We start from the raw sequence: 17,159 nt of genomic DNA on the forward strand, positions 1-17,159 counted from the left end.
CCAGCTGGGCGCTGGTTCCGCACCAGGAACCGCACGGCCGCCGAGAGCAGGCCGCCCAGCTCCAGACTCAGCGCCGGCACTGCCGGCGGCGGCGCGGCAGCGCTCGTGACGTTGCGGCCAGACGCTCGCCACGGCCGGCGTGATCTGCCGCGTGCGGCATCGGCCGAGTGCGATGTCGCCGCGCTTCCGTCGTGCGGGGGGAGGGCGACGAATGGAGGTGGAATAGGCGGTGGGATGGCGAGCAATGACATAACGGGTAAAGGCCATGGTGAACACTGCAGGCCACGATCAACACATAACTGGTGCTTTAGAGTGCGCATGGATCAGTGGTCATTTTGCCCCCCCCCCCCAAAAAAAAAACAAGACAGCGGGGACAAAACCTCGTTAAAAATCCAAGGATGCGTCTTTCAAGACAGGAATTACCGGCACTCCAACTTACAGCACACGTATTGAGCCAGCTTGTATGCATTCACGACATATCTAGAGCAAAAACCGCCGGTGACAAAGCCGAGAAGTCGCCTCACAGACCCATTGAGCCAGCCTATATGAATGCGAGGATCCAATGAGAAAGAAGCTGACGACAAAACCAGATCACCAAGAACGGTCGCAGGCCACTAATTGTTTGTCTCGCCCTCACCACCCCGCTGCCAGTCCCATGCTCCCCATCCCGTGTCATCATCACCGCGCCTCCGCCTCCGTCCCTGCGGAGCTGTACTCACACCGCCCGCCGCTGCGCAGCACCACCTCCAGCAGCTCGGCCAGCAGCGGCGCCGTCAGCTGGTGGCCGTCGGGCAGGCGGCCGGCGCCGGCCGTCAGGCGACCCAGGCAGGCGCGCAGGCGGGCCACCAGCGGCGCCTGGCGCCGGTCGGCGGCCGTGGCGGCCAGCAGCGCCACCAGCAGCGGGAGCAGGTCCAGCGCCGCCAGCGAGCGCGGACACGTTACGCACGTACACGTCGGCCAGGTCCAGCACCCTGCCGGCGGCGGCGACGCCGGCGGACGGACGGCACTGTCAGCGGCAGCGGGGCGGGCTCGCAGGCGGCAACGCGCTCCACCACCACCACGCATACATGTCCCCAGCCATGTGTGGGAAGGATGGGAACCTCTGTAAAACTAGGCGCGGCTTTAAGCGGAGCGAGTAAATTTGCACGATTAACGCACGCATCCCGACTACGCGGTACAAATATCTCACCAGCGGGCTGTACAAAACCGCCATGCTTCGTGTTGACAGAGGTGAGTGAACAGACCACAGCCTGGGTCATAGCCAGCGATAAACGGCTCTCGCAGTGCTCAGCATCCAACAAAACCAAACTGTGCATCACAGGCTCACCACTCTTGAGAACCGCTCCCCGCATCTCTGTCACTCACATCTCCTCCGCCATGCAGTGCGTCACGCCCGCCCCGCACCTAACTGGCGTCCCACCTCACCCTGTCCCGGCCGTCCCCGTGTCCCACCTGACCCTGTTCTGGCCGTCCCCGCGTCCCACCTGACTCTGACCCGGCCGTCCCGCGTCCCACACCTGCCCCTCACCCGCGTCCCACCTGACCCTCACCCGTCCCCGTCCCATACCTTGACCCCCCCCCGCGTCCCAGATGACCCGCCGTCCCCGCGTCCCACCTGACCCTGACCCCGGCCGTCCCTCGTCCCACCTGATCCTGACCCGGCCGTCCCCTCCCACCTGACCTTGACCCGGCCGTCCCCGCGTCCACCTGATCCTGACCCGGCCGTCCCCGCGTCCCACCTGACCCTGACCCGACGTCCCCGCGTCCCACTGACCCTGTCCCGCCGTCCCGCGTCCCACCTGATCCTGAAGTGCATGAGCGCCTGCTCCTCGTCTGTCTGGCGGCCGCCTCGCTTCATGCGCTTGTCCTTACGCATGGCACGGAACGCCGCCGCCAGCGCCTCGTCCATCTTGGCGAAGTGCTCCTCGGGCACATCGTCCATATCGATCGAAACCTGCCCGGGAGGGGGGGGGGGGGGGAGTTGGCCACAGGGTGGGAGATCATTCACCACGCCAGCAGGTAGGGGGAGGGGGCAGTCACACGCAGAGTGAGCGACACCTGACGAAGTAAAGGACCGGGGCTGGCTCGAAGCCCGATGGAGTGACGCGAGCACCGGCTATACTGCCAGCGGCAGTCTCTGCTGGTGCCTGCGTAGATACATGTAAAGCGGCCCTAGTCATCTGTTCGAAAACGAAGGTAGCACGGTTCTGAGCTTGCCAGCATGCCCACTCTCGTGTAACATCGCGGACACAGGGGGCCGCGCCTGACCACACATATGGGAACAGCTGGTGGCCGTGACTGGTGGGTGTGCACCGGCGCGTACGGACGACAGGACACGGGCTGGGCCCCGCGCGTCCGTGCTTACACCGGTGCGTACGGACGACAGCACACGGGCTGGGCCCCGCGCGTCCGTGCTTACACCGGTGCGTACGGACGACAGGACATGGGCTGGGCCCCGCGTCCGTGCTTACACCGGTGCGTACGGACGACAGCACATGGGCTGGCCCCGCGCGTCCGTGCTTACACCGGTGCGTACGGACGACAGCACATGGGCTGGGCCCCGCGCGTCCGTGCTTACACCGGGTACGGACGACAGGACACGGGCTGGGCCCCGCGTCCGTGCTTACACCGGTGCGTACGGACGACAGCACATGGGCTGGGCCCCGCGTCCATGCTTACACCGGTGCGTACGGACGACAGGACACGGGCTGGGCCCCGCGCGTCGTGCCTACACCGGTGCGTACGGACGACAGCACACGGGCTGGGCCCCCGCGCGTCCGTGCTTACACCGGGCGTACGGACGACAGCACATGGGCTGGGCCCCCCGCGTCCGTACTTACACCGGTGCGTACGGACGACAGGACACGGGCTGGGCCCCGCGCGTCCGTACTACTAAACCGGTGCGTACGGACGACAGCACATGGGCTGGGCCCCCCGCGTCCGTGCTTACAGCGTCGTCCGAGTCATCCCCCAGCGCCGCTTTGACCTTTGGCCCGCATGGCGTCCAGTTCGTCTTGCGCTTCGCCATCCTCCTCCCCGTCCTCAACGTCACTGTCGTCTTCATCCTCTTTCCTCCTCCTCGCCTCCTTCGGAAATCCTCAGCCTCCAGTCTTCGTCGCTATCTTCCTGCTCACTTCCGTCATTTTCGACAGCATGGCCCCTCCCACCATTCATGCTATACTGCGGGTCCAGGCACTGAAAAGCAACGAAAAGCGATGTTACCTCACAAAACGGAGTGAACACTTGGCAGTCCAACACAATGGCAAACTTAGACACGTCCCAGCGGATCGAACTGAGCCTGATCGCTGACGGCACGTACTCAGTAGGCTAAGGCATTCCTGCTACCGGCATACTCAGCATGGTCTTAATATTGTACAACGTGCATCCTTTTCAGATCAATTGACACGAAGGTAAAATAACAGATCCAGCAACAGGCTTCCCCTCGCAGCGAGTACCAGATGCAGTGATTCCGTGGCACATCAGCCACGTGAGGTTGATTTCTTCCTAAGCGGTCGAGATTGCTCGACAAGGAGGACAAGAGCAACACTTGGCACGGGCGGCTACGTCACGACTCTGCCTGGCATCTCGAAAAGCTGACGTTGTTTGGAGAATGAAGTGGGTACAACTGAACCAATAGTAAACGCCGGAGCGTGACCGCCAGCCCCACCGGGCGTCATGCAGACATACCGGCTGTCTTCAGGTCCGACTGATCCTAACCATACCCACGCCACTCATGCTTAGACCAAACTCGAGAACGTCCTCCACCAGCGGCCGCGCCTCTGTGCGCACGCGCGCCCCAGCCTTGCACTGCCGCCTCCCACGACAGCACGCCGGCACCCGCCGCGGCGTGCACCCTTGCCGACGGTGCGCGCCCCGCACCTGGAACACGTGCAGCACGGCGGGCCGCGACAGCGCCGGCGCCAGCAGGCCGAACACGGCGCGAACCACGCTGCGCAGCAGGTGCACGCTGAGTGAGAGCAGCGAGAGCAGCAGGTCGGCCACCACCTCGCTCCAGTCGGGCTCGTCGCCGCCGTCGGCCGTCGGCCGTCGGCCCTGCTGCCGCTGCAGGCAGGCGTGCAGCTCCTGCGGCGGCGACGCGCCGGCGCCGGCGTCAGCACAGCCGCCCCGTCACCTCGGCTGGCACGGGCGGCGTGATGTGCTTCTTGCACAGACGGCGGGAACAATCATACGATTCATACCGAAGCCATACATTCAAAGACAGCTCAACGGGCATCGTTTGAAGTTTCCAGTAGCTACAGTTTTCTATCCGACGCAAATGCTGCTAATTCCGTTGCATAATTTAAATAACGCACCACATTTACGATGAGTTTAACTTATAAATTTCGCACCCCAGCAGAGGGCAAACGTACGCTTCTAAGAGTACAAAAACGTCGAAATGATAGCATCAAACAGGTCCAGAGAGCAGCAGGTCCATGGGGCGGGTAGATGCCACATCCTGTAGCGGTGATGGTGGACGGGCAAGGCATCAGTCACGCGCCATGCAGCTAACGGAGGCCACGGCAGTACCAAAGGCTCATTGGGCCCAGATCAGAGCCATGAGAGCACCCGGGATTAAACCCACTACACAACACCCAAAACCACCAGCACGACAGCACCGCTCCCCCCACGTGACCTCCGGGCCAGCCCCCCCCCCTCCCCCCGCCCACCTGCAGAGCCTCCACAGCGGCGTCACAGTCGGCGCCGAACAGCTGCTGGCTGAGATGCGCCAGCAGGATGACGAACACGTCCGTCTCGGCGCCGGCGCCGGGCCGCAACCGGCGCAGCGTCGCCGCCGCCGCCTCCCACGCCTGCCAGGCGGCCGGCGCGAGCGGCACCGCGCAGCGTCACGTCCGGCGGCGCGCAGCAGGGCGTCCTGGTACGCCGTCAGCGCGCGCAGCAGGCCGGTCAGGTCGGACAGCCGCCGCACCGGGTGGTCCAGCGCCCTGTCGGCGGCGCGAGCGACGGTCGGGGGCGAGCGTGGCGCGGCTGCGAGTGGTGGCGCAGCGGCGCCGGGGAGCCGGACAACGGTCTCGTGTGGTACCGTCCAGAAATGAAGCTATGAAGACACTAGTTTAGCGGAAAGATACCAGCATAATGGATGAACGAAGTGTGCGGAACATCGTCCCCGCCTGAACTAGGACGATAGTTCGAACGATTGCTCCACCTTCAATAACGAGTTCACAACCAGGCGGCTGGACACAACTCAGCGCGACAGAAGCATCGACCGCCCAAGCCTCGAAGCCATGGGGAAGACGTTTCCTTACAGACACGACGACAAAACCACTTCCCTCCCGCTCCTGGACTGCAATCCGCACGCCGTGCCCTCGCCGGCGGCTGAGCTGGCCAGCGGCTGGGCGAGCCGGCCGGAGCTGGCCAGCGGCTGGGCGAGCCGGCCGGAGCTGGCCAGCGGCCAGACGGGGCGGCCTGAGCTGGCCAGCGGCTAGGCGGGGCGGCCTGAGCTGACCGGCGACCAGGCTGACCCACCTGAAGAAGGCGCGCAGCGCGGTGGCGGCCAGCTCATCGGGTACGTCCGGGTCGCACGTGGCGCCGGCAGTGAAGAGCCGCTGCAGCAGGCGCTGCTTCAGCGGGCTGGGGCCGGGCACGCTCGGGTGCTGCACCAGCCGACACAGTATATCGCACGCCACGGCCCGGCCGCGCGGCGTCTGCCGGCGCGGGCGGACGGCGTCAAGGGTGGCAGTCAGGGGCAGTGTCAGATGCGGCGGAGTCAGGGGTGGCCGTCAGAGACGGGGGCGAGCGGCGTCGGAGGGGCGGTGGCTGAGACAACAGCCCGGTGGTGGAGGGGCGGCGGCTGAGACAACAGCCCGGTGGTGGCGTTGATGCCGGGCGGGTGTTCCGTTCGCTGGAAACGACTGTCTTTCGAGGACGATGATGACACGATACTCTTGGAAGAACCCTAAGCAACTTCTTTAAAATGGCTTTCAACGTATTTGCCGTTCCATTCGGTGCGCTGATGCAGGAGACACGGATGCACGCCCACGCCCGTGAGCACGCCCCCGCCCGAGGCTCGCGGCGATGGCGCAAGCGTGACCGCCGCCCGTGCCATAGAACCACCCACGCCCACACCCGTGAGCACGCCCGCGCCCGAGGCTCGCGGCGATGGCGCGCGTATGACCGCCGCCCGTCCATAGAAGCCACCAACGCCCACACCCGGTGAGCACGGCCCGCGCCCGAGGCTCGCGGCGATGGACGACGCGCGTATGACCGCCGCCTGTCCATAGAAGCCACCCACTGCCCACACCCGTGAGCACGCCCCGCGCCCGAGGATCGGCGGCGATGGCCGCACGCGTGACCGCCGCCCGTCCATAGAAGCCACCCACGTCCACACCCGTGAGCACGCCCGCGCCCGAGGCTCGCGGCGATGGCGCGCGTATGACCGCCGCCCGTCCATAGAAGCCGCCCACGCCCACAGCCGTGAGCACGCCCGCGCCCGAGGCTCGCGGCGATGGCGCAAGCGTGACCGCCGCCCGTCCATAGAAGCCACCCACGCCCACGCCCCGTGAGCACGCCCGCGCCCGAAGCTCGCGGCGATGGCGCACGCGTGACCGCCGCCCGTCCATAGAAGCCACCCACGCGCACACCAACGCACACAAATCATCCGTCTCACCTGGTTACGGTCATCCTGCGTGCCGTTGAAGGCGCTGATGGCGATCTCGCTGAACGGCTCCAGCGCCTCAGCCTTCAGGCCGTTGATCATCTGGGCCAGGATTTTCGTGCCTGCAAGCGAGCAGCGGCAGCGGTCGTGTCATACTCCGATTAGCACCAAACACTTTTCAACAAGCCTCAGCTGCTGTGCAATAAACCCTGTATGGTCCATTCGACTGAAATTCAGGTAACCTGGGTTGGGTTAGACGCACGGACACAACAGGTCTCCGCTGACAACATGGACATTGCACTACCAACTAAATGTTTACACATAAATACGTTATACGTTATACATATAAGCAGAACAAATACCAGACATTCATCGGATGCGCCCAATGACGACAATCATGTGGCATTTCATCTGTTATGCACCACTGATGACAGAGCCGCAACAGCTGGCTAACCTACCGCCGCCCCAGCCAGTGTGGCAAAGCTCAGCCATTTGGGTGTCAAGGGGATAAATCTTTTCCATGCCATTATTGCACAAGTATATTGAGGTCCACTTTCTGTAACTCCTACCTCGCTCACGATCAACCGTTTAACATCAAGCCAGATGGCGGTCGATCCAGCATCTATGCGCGGGGAGCAAGGCAAATGGACCGAGACCTGAGGATCGGATCACGTCACGTCACGTCAGAGCAGCCCGTCACGTCACGTCCGAGGTCCAGGCAGCCCGTCACGTCACGTCAGAGCAGTCCGTCACGTCACGTCAGAGCAGCCCGCCACGTCACGTCAGAGCAGCCCCGTCACGTCACGTCAGAGCAGCCCGTCACGTCACGTGACGTCAGAGCAGCCCGTCACGTCACGTCAGAGCAGCCCGTCACGTCACGTCAGAGCCGCCCGTCACGCGACGTCAGAGCAGCCCGTCACGTCACGTCAGAGCAGCCCGTCACGTCACCTCAGAGCAGTCCGTCACGTCACGTCAGAGCAGCCCGTCACGCGACGTCAGAGCAGTCCGTCACGCGACGTCAGAGCAGCCCGCCACGCGACGTCAGAGCAGCCCGTCACGTCACGTCAGAGCAGCCCGTCACGCGACGTCAGAGCAGCCCGTCACGTCACGTCAGAGCAGCCCGTCACGTCACGTCAGAGCAGCCCGTCACGCGACGTCAGAGCAGTCCGTCACGCGACGTCAGAGCAGCCCGTCACGTGACGTCCGAGGTCCAGGCAGCCCGTCACGCGACGTCAGAGCAGCCCGCCACGTCACGTCAGAGCAGCCCGTCACGTGACGTCCGAGGTCCAGGCAGCCCGTCACGCGACGTCAGAGCAGCCCGCCACGTCACGTCAGAGCAGCCCGTCACGTCACGTCAGAGGTCCAGGCAGCCCGTCACGTCACGTCCGAGGTCCAGGCAGCCCGTCACGTCACGTCCGAGGTCCAGGCGGCCCGTCATGTCACGTCAGAGGCCCGAGCCGTCCGTCACGTGACGTCCAAGGTCCAGGCAGCCCGTCATGTCACGTCAGAGGTCCGAGCCGTCCGTCACGTGACGTCCAAGGTCCAGGCAGCCCGTCATGTCACGTCAGAGGTCCGAGCCGTCCGTCACGCGACACCCGAGCAGCACCGGCGTCTCACCAGTCATGTGGTCGAAGTTAATGGAGCCGGGAGGGCTGACGAGGCGGCCGACCAGCGCCAACTGCAGCTGGGCGTCGCTGTCGGGCGCCAGCAGCAGGCTGACCAACGCCGAGCCGAGGCCGCGAGCTGCCTGCTCCGTCCGCTGGTCCCGCTTGGGCAGCAGCCGTACCAGCGCGCCCACCATGGCTGGGCTCAGCACCGACGCCAGCTGGCGGCGCGGACGGCGGCGTCACCGGCTGACAGGCGGCGGACGCGGCACGGTCCGGCTGGAGGCCGTTGGCGGACGACGACACGCCACCAGTAGCTTTTGCGCGAGTGATTAACGAGCCAATGATACCGAACAGAGAAGTAACAGTGCAAACGCCGCCGCGCGCCCACAACACCGCCCCTGCGGGTGTGCGGATACCCCACACGGCGAGGCAGAACAGTCACGGGCTGTGACCGGGCTCACTGTCCGTCCGTGACTCACGGGCGGGCAGTGACCCTACACGCGTCCCAGCGCTCGGGTAGCGGCGGCGGCGACGGCGCTCACCAGCTCGGGCGTGGTGAGGTGGGGCACCACCATCTGCAGCATGGCCATGACGAGCAAGGCGGCGGTGCGGTCCTCCAACAGCGGCTCCAGCACGCGCTGATGCAGCTCCACCAGCTCGGCGGCCGGCCGCTCCACGGCAAACGCCACCAGCGATGTCACCAGCGGGTGGATAGCCGGCAGGGTGGCGGCGGACGCCTGCGCAACGCCGGCGTCAGGCGGCATAACGACCGCCCACGCCGCGACCGGCGCCGCAGGCGACGACGGCACTTCGCACGGCATGTGGAGCTGACTGTGCCCCGCTATACAAAGGCGTTGGGTGCACAAGTACCGCGCATTTGACGTGGTTCATTCGGTAGACGCATTACAGGAACATATACAAATCACGTGAAATATGCGTGCGCTTCCGTGCTCAGTGAGAGACACTTTGCATTCCCCTGCCCAGCACAAACAGCTGTCCTTCTATCAAATGCTTGTTATTTCAAAAATATCCCGGCCACTGACGTCGCACAGCACATACTTTAAGTACTTGTGGCCCATGATTGTTCCTTTAAGCCGCTTGCCATCCGGCAGCAGCTTACCAGCATGCATGCCAGCAGCGGCTCACCTTGATCATCTCGGCGATGGCAGTGTGGTTCTTGGGCGAGAGCAGCTTCTTGGAGCCCCAGTGCTGTTTGAGGAACGGCGTGTCGCAGACGGCGGGGAACTGGCGGCGACAGACGAGCAGCAGCCAGAGCCGCTCGGGCACGCACTGGTGCCAGCCACGAGCCAGTAGCACGCTCAGCTCAGGCCACACCTCCGACTGGAACCGCTCCTCCGGCACCTGCCGCCACCACAGCGGCAACACAAACGCTCAGCGCGCGGCCTTCTCGCGGCTGGCACATCGGCAGCAGGGGCTCCTGGTAATCCGTCACATGACACCAACGGTCGTCAGGGGGAGGGGGGGGGGGGGGAGGCGAAGGGGCAGGGGGGACGCTGCAGATGATGCTAGGAGATCTGTCCTCCTGCCATCCTCCCAAGTCAAAATAGTGTGCCAGTGACACACAAAGCCCATCATCATGCGGAGCCTATGACAGCTACACATAAATTCACTGGCACACAGAGAAAACTCAACTGGTGCAACAAAACCTCCACGTCAGATGTGCATACTGACAAAGCCCACATCATCAGCAGGATTTCTCCGGTAGCCTGCCACTTAGTGGGGCGCACCTTCTGCACCAGCTCGGCCACGAAGCTGGCGACCATGGGCGGCATGTAGGCGCGGTATGTCCAGGCGGACAGCAGCTGGCAGGTCAGCTCAGCCAGCTGCTCGTCCAGCCGGCCGGCGCGCACGGCCGCACCCGCCGCCAGCAGCCGACCCAGTCGGTGCTCGGTGCGCTGCCGGTCCTCGCGCACGTCCGGCAGCTGCGCAGCTGCCACTGATAGCAGCTGGCCGGCACCGACGGCCGGCACCTGGCGCAGCAGCTGCACCAGCGCCGTGAAGAAGCCCTCGCGCGCGCCAGCCCGTGATGAAGACAGGCCTCGCACCAGCCGCCGCAGGCAGTAACTGGCATCCTGGCTCAGCACATCACAGTCCTACAGGACAGGGGATCATGAGAAAAGTGGTCAGGTGCTGCACACGGAAGTGTGAGGAGTGCTCTCAGGTGCTGCACAGGGGAGCATGAGAAGCGTAGTCAGGTGCTGCACAGGAGAACATGAGAAGCATAGTCAGGTGCTGCACAGGAGAACATGAGAAGTGTAGTTGGGTGCTGCACAGGAGAACATGAGAAGTGTAGTTGGTTGCTTCACAGGAGAACATGAGAAGTGTAGTTGGCTGCTTCACAGGAGAGCATGAGAAGTGTAGTCAGGAGCTGCACAGGAGATCATGCAAAGTGTAGTTAGGTGCTTCACAAGAGAGCATGATAAGTGTAGTTGGGCGCTGCACAGGAGAACATGAGAAGTGTAGTCAGGAGCTGCACGGGAGATCATGCAAAGTGTAGTTAGGTGTTTCACAGGAGAGCATGAGAAGCATGGTCAGGTGCTGCACAGAGGAACATATGACATGTAGTCGGGTGCTGCTTAGGGGAGCATGTGAAGAGTAGTCAGGTGCTGTACACAGGAGTCGTCAGTGTAGGTATACATGGGTATCTAACATTAGAACAAATCATTGTACACCATTTGTTGTGTTCAAGGCAGAACATATAAATAATCTTGAAACTGGTAGATTCATGCTCCTACCTCCAAATTTTAACAATTACGATAGCGAGCTCCTGAGCGCTGCATGCACCCCACCGCCCCGACTCCCCAGCGCCGTTTCTGCGTTGTCGTTGTGTAATTACAATATTTCTGCTTGTCAAGAACCATAAAAAATGCATGGGACCAAAGCAACAATAATAATGCAATGAAAATGTTTCTTACTGCATCTAGGTACTTTTATGAAACAGACAGGCCAGAACAGTCCAGAACATAGCCTAAATTAGCCTAACCTAACCTAACCTAACCTAGCCTAACAATGAACCTAACCTAACTTAACCTAACCTAACCTAACTTAACCTAACTTAACCAAACCTAACCCCCCACCCTATCCCCTTCAACCCAGTGTCCCATTGGCATCCATGTTCCCTGCCATATATATGTACCATATTAAGAAGTTTTGTTTAGCTGCCATATTCTCATTTTACTTTTCATTCCCACCCAAAAACATCATATTTCCCCACCATGTTGACCAATCTACAAACAATATGGAACACTGATTGGATATACAAGAAACACATTTTATTGGACTCTTGTTACCTTGGCCTCATACATTTTTTATGGTTCTTGATGGGCAGTAATGTTGTGACAGGCAATAATGTTGCGATCACACATAGAAATGGTGCCAGGGTCATTGTTGCTGTGTGTTTGCACTCAGATGTTTGCTATCATAGTTATTTAAGTTCCAAGTAAGAGTTTAAATGACCTGTTTGATGATTAATTACAACATGTTCTGCCTTACAAATGATGACTGATGTACAATGCTCTTTCTTAACATGAGGTAGCAATGTATACCCTGACTGAGTCATCAGAAACAGAAGAAGTAGCCAGCTAGTAACAATACAATGTGTACAATCTTAATTCTCAATTAACTCATCAGTATGCTGAATGTCCCACACTTAGATGACATCATGCAACACCTGAAGTGTATGCATGCCATGAATCTCAGAGCCCCAAGTTTGGTATGGTCACCACTGATTCTAGCACATAGGAAGCCAATGTTTCAAGGAAACATAACATTAATAGGGAGGTGCCAGGCAAGACAAAAAGCATTCAAACCCTTTTCAACCCAAAAAAGATGGGAAAATTCTATGAAATTTGGCCTTGCCTGAGTTAAGCATGCATACTGCAGGTCCAGCATGATGTCTTCATGTGTCATGTTTCTCCAACCAGACAAAACACAATGATTTTTGAGCTCAAGTAGGCTTTCTCATCTAATTTGCCTGATACCCAGGCCACAATAAATGCATGTTACCATGAAAATTATACTTTCAGATCCTATCCCATCCTGGCAAAAATTTCAGTGCATATGCACCACAATGCCAAGAGTTCGGAGTTAGGCATGTGGCAGACACAGATTTCAGAGCATAGAGGGCCAATTTTTCATGGAATAATGATGGTTGCGAAGGTGACTTCTAAGGCGATACATTCCTAACACTGATACTATACAACTGTGCCACTGACAACTAATACAACTGCACATAAAATAGATATAACTTGGCATAGTCAGACTTTGTGCATTTTAATGGCTATAAGGCTCATAAGCAAGTGTGTAAATTGTACCAGCAACTAGCACAGCTTTCAATGTCACTTTACCTGCTTATGTTCTTCGGATGATGCTACTTGCTGAACAAGGAGCAAAGCTGCTTTAACACGTTGTTCAGCATCCTTGTCTGTAAGACTGGTGAAGAGACTGAGGATTTTGGGTGCGATGGGATGCCTGCCAATTTCCTTTTTGGGAGCACCCACTGGCATTGCTATGCCATCCATGTGGGTATCTTGTTCAATGCTTGAAATATAGCCACGATTTGATACAGACGCCGGAATGGAACTGTTCGACGTACCAACAGGACCCTGCAGCCTTTGGTAAGAACCTGACTCGACACCTAAGCGAACATAACCCGTATTTCATTCATGGTCATATCAACACCAATAGCAATGTAGTAAAGACACATGCGTCGGCAACCTCGGACGGGACCCAAAACGACCCACCGATCACACGTGCACGTGTGCGCGGCTTCCAATCTCAGCGTCCGTCTTTCTTGCGTGATATTCGTATAATACGAAACACTTGCTCAAGACGAATATTAAATCCCGTTGATAACGGTTTCAATGGCTCTATGAAAATATATTTTGATACATTCATATGAATGAAAGCAAATTGCAGATCACAGCAATCACTTCATTTTCTCTTTACAACTTTTATCTATTTCTCAGCGAGAAACTTGGGCATATTATAAAATGATTATCTGTGTTCTGTGTAACGGCGCAAATGTTACAAGCAATGACGCAGACACGGCCCACGAACAGCTGGGAGGAACCTTTGAAGATCAGCGCGTTTACGTATGCGGGAGGGTGGTGGCTGGTTGCCTGTGAGAGCGTTGAAACTTAAGTGATACTAGTACCAGCACTGAGAAAAGTTGGTGCTTTTCCTGACACGCGTAAAACTAAGTGCGATAGCTTATTTTTAGCCTCTCAAAGCGCTGAGACCAAGTACATACAAACTGAACAACATAACCACAGGGCTCCTGACAAGTGGCTAGTGCCTACCCGTGCTAGCTAACCGATTGACGTGTTCCTTAGCGACCACCCAGAAGAGTGATCCGTTGAGTTGATATCATAGCTGTCAGCATTCAGGTAGGTGCTTATTCAAACAGCTCTTTCTGTTCCATGTTTCTTCATGCCATCCTTGCTGTATGGAACCTGATACTGTTTATTCTCCCTAGTAAGATAGCCCTGTAACACAGTGCCTTGTTTCAGCTTGTCTGCATATGTTAAGTTGTTTTGTGTCTGATAGATATTGTTAATATGTAATTATATATGCATAACTCATTTCTTATTTATCTCTCAGTAGTAGGCTCAAGCACTTACTCATATCAATACATGAGAGAATTTATTTCACTATGAGTCAAAGGACAGGCTATTGATTCTGAGGCTGGGCCTGACCCCACTTGGGCTCAAGCACAAGCATCACATGTAGTATGCATACTGTGCCAGTGACTAGCAGAACTTGTTAGCTTTTAAAGCAGCCTTTATAGCTGCTTCTGATTTTTTGTCCCTGCTGCAATGCTGCCCCAGACTTAACAATATTTGTTTGCAACCTTTGCTCTCAAAACCTGCAACATGTGTTGCTATTGAAACAGGTATTTGTCTTCAGGTAATAGCTGTTTTACAATGAAAAGAAATAAAGTATGGGAGCAGTGGCTGCTACCTTCAGATTGACAGTCTCTTGCAAGATCTGCATCACAGCAGAGTGGTGTGATTATCAAAGTCACCAGGCAAGGCACCAGAGAACAAGATATGTGAACACTTGCTCTTGTGTTTTTGTTAGTTGATCAAGCATATTGTAACAAAATCATCATTAATTCTAAGTGTTGATATAGGTTTTATAGATAAGTAAATTATTAATGCTTCAAATTTTAGACCAGATTAGTGGATCATATATGAGTGTGACCATTTCTATGCAGGATGAAATAAGTATGTGTTTTGTGCTTCCCAAGTGGCATATTTAGTTAACCCATATCCTATTGGCCTTTCTGAGCTTTCTTGAATAACTTCAAAATTGTTTTTAGTGTAACATTATAATTTTGTTACCTGTGTTCCCATAATTTGTATACATCTTGTGAAAATTTCAAGTTTCTGAGGATGAGCATGCATGGCTGGGGTATGATCTCTTCCTGAAGGTCATGCAAGTGCCATTTGCTCAGAAGCACCAAATAAGTTTCATTTTAGAGGAAATGCACTCAAGAGGATTTTAACAGCCAATGTTATGTGATCTTTTAAGTGCATCGCCATCATTCTTGTGGCTATTGAAAAGTCGAGTCTTCTAAGGTCAAGCTAGGCCATACCTTACCTTTTGTGATCAGATTTAATAACTTGAAGGCTGAGTGATGGTCTGATTTAAGCCATAAATCTTATGACATAAGATGGCCTTTCTAACCCTGTTCTATCCCATTTATGTTTCCGGTTGCGTCTTACAAATCTTATGACACAAGAGGGCCCTTCTAACCCTGTTCTATCCCATTTATGTTTCCGGATAAGTTCTTGATTAGAACAGATTTGACACATTTGGCCTGGTTTGACCCATCAAAGGTCACATTTACCATCATGTCCAGATGCTCAGATCCATCTGTCTTGTACATTAGACACAAGCTTTTCAGTGCCATTTTCTGCATGACCAACCCACTATAGTTTACAAGATATTGGGGAGGGGAAGGGGAAGGCTCTGAGGCCTCCACAGAGGGCAAAGGAAAACATCTCTTTAAACAAGGGTTAAAGGTGCTGAGAATGACATGATACGTTAAGCCAGCTCTCATGCCAGCCAACTGACTTGTCATCTGCTCCCGCCTGTGAAGTGACATGTCTCAGCCCGAGGGGACATGTGTGGCACACGTGATGTTTCTGTGTTTGAAGATGTCTAGCTGGTGTGAGAAACACACTGCTAGCTCTAATATTGTTGGGCTTAACAGACAGCTATTGCCAAACAGTGGCTGTTTTCCTCACAGGGGCACCATGTGCCTTCAGCCATGTCATGCTAAATGCTGTTAATTTAATTAGAAAATTATAAACCAGCCTGACAAATTGCAACTAAAGTAAAAGGTTTTCAGGCATCAATTTTAATCTTGGCATGTTTTCATGCTGGCTTCAGATGTGTGTGAATCTGTCACATGAGGTGGGAGGGGGGGGGGAGGAAGGGTGTATTAAGGGCAAACATTCAAAATGACAGAACCCACCCCAAAATAACCAACAAATCAGTGTCTGGCTGGATTTGGTCAACTTTCTCCCCAGAGTTGGGGGGGGGGGAGGGGGTGACCAGAGTCCAGCAGTCCCCCAATCAAGTCAGAGATGCAGTGGCATCTCTGACTTGGTGAAGTGTTAGTTTCTACAATGTGGGTAAGAGTGGTAATACCAGTCAAGTGAGCCTTATTTACCAGCTAGTATTCTTGGAAACTTCTTCATTGCACAGAAAGGAAGCGTGATACTTGAAGATGGTGCAGGCAGAGGCAAGCTGAGTTGCAACCAGCCTGTAGTTACCAGTAGTCCAGTAGCTCATCTATGGTCTTTGGGGCACACTTTGTGCAAGGATGCACAGGCTCACCCATCAAATCAGAGCCCATTTTAGGAAATCCAGAGGACCCATTCCACGGTATCAGTCTCAAGATGTCCTATGGATTCACACATAATTGTGATAATATTTCAGTTGTTGGCTTTATCTTTTCAGTGTGAGCCTTACCTCCCTGTACATTTATGCTCTGGTGTGAGACTTGGTGTGCATGGAGCCTCTGTTCTCTGTAGTGCAGGGAGTGTGAAAATTGCAATACTATTGGCGTTAGGGGTGATGCGTGCCTTTAGACAAGCACAGTCAAGCCCCGTGTTCAGCATAGGGTGTAAAACATCGTCGTATATTTTTTGTCACCTCATGCATCGAATAGTTTCATGTTATCCACCTATGCACACGGGACCGACGCCGAAACGTCGGTGTGTTGGAGACCAAGACTGCACGGCCCGCTGGACGCTGGTCTAGGTCCTGGACGCAAATGTAGCACGTATCTTTATTCAGCTCGTTACCGCTGATGGTCACCAACCTCAAGGGTTGATCACACCACGACCTAACGCATTTGGTGATACCCGCTCAGTGCAGTGTGGGAGTTTGTTGCGGTACGAGGACAAATCACGCTATAGTTGGCGTGTAAGCTACGCCCAGTCCGAATCTTAGCCGGGCCGAAGGTGCTACCGCGTACGTTTGCTGCTTTGCATGCCCTCCTTCCTGGCCGTAGCGGCGCTTCTATTATTCCAAGGCCTAGGGGCCTGCAACCAGATCAGCTTGGGCTCAGAGAGCGCCCGGTTTTGCGCCTGGACTTCTGGCTGCCCTCCCCCGCCCCTGTCCTTCCCTCCCCCAGACGCCAAATACTGACGTCCGCCACCACAGTCCAGACGTGAGCAGCACGGCGGCACAATGGAGTGTGGCCACCCTGCTCACAGCAGTGACGGCCTTGGAGGGCCGGGCATATTCGCCGTCCAATGCATCCATGCATCCTAAGCGTTGGCGCGTCTACGTACGCTTGATCTGAGGTGGCCCGACCTGACAGCCCGGCGACGGTTGGCCGGTTCGGTACACCGACGACGCTCCGGTGCGGGCCTCCCGGTCACCCCAGCGACGGTTGGCCG

The 17,159-nt window shown here is 56.7% G+C and overlaps 1 protein-coding gene across 1 annotated transcript; it reads right to left on the reverse strand.

Moving 5' to 3' along the window:
- Positions 1–942: 942 nt before the first annotated feature.
- On the reverse strand, positions 943–12,987 carry LOC119106852 (uncharacterized; the record flags this gene model as incomplete). Its single annotated transcript, XM_037230194.1, has 12 exons — positions 12,588–12,987; positions 9,969–10,334; positions 9,367–9,582; positions 8,763–8,957; positions 8,231–8,438; positions 6,626–6,735; positions 5,485–5,663; positions 4,928–4,943; positions 4,668–4,751; positions 3,880–4,020; positions 1,800–1,954; positions 943–971 (listed from the first exon to the last, which is right to left on the reverse strand). Coding segments are annotated over exons 1-12 (1,873 nt in total), but the record flags the coding sequence as incomplete, so codon positions are not given.
- Between the last annotated feature and the right edge of the window lie 4,172 nt (positions 12,988–17,159).

Source organism: Pollicipes pollicipes, unplaced genomic scaffold, assembly GCF_011947565.3.
Source record: "Pollicipes pollicipes isolate AB1234 unplaced genomic scaffold, Ppol_2.1 Scaffold_6232;HRSCAF=7390_pilon_pilon_pilon, whole genome shotgun sequence".
Taxonomy (NCBI): domain Eukaryota; kingdom Metazoa; phylum Arthropoda; class Thecostraca; order Pollicipedomorpha; family Pollicipedidae; genus Pollicipes; species Pollicipes pollicipes.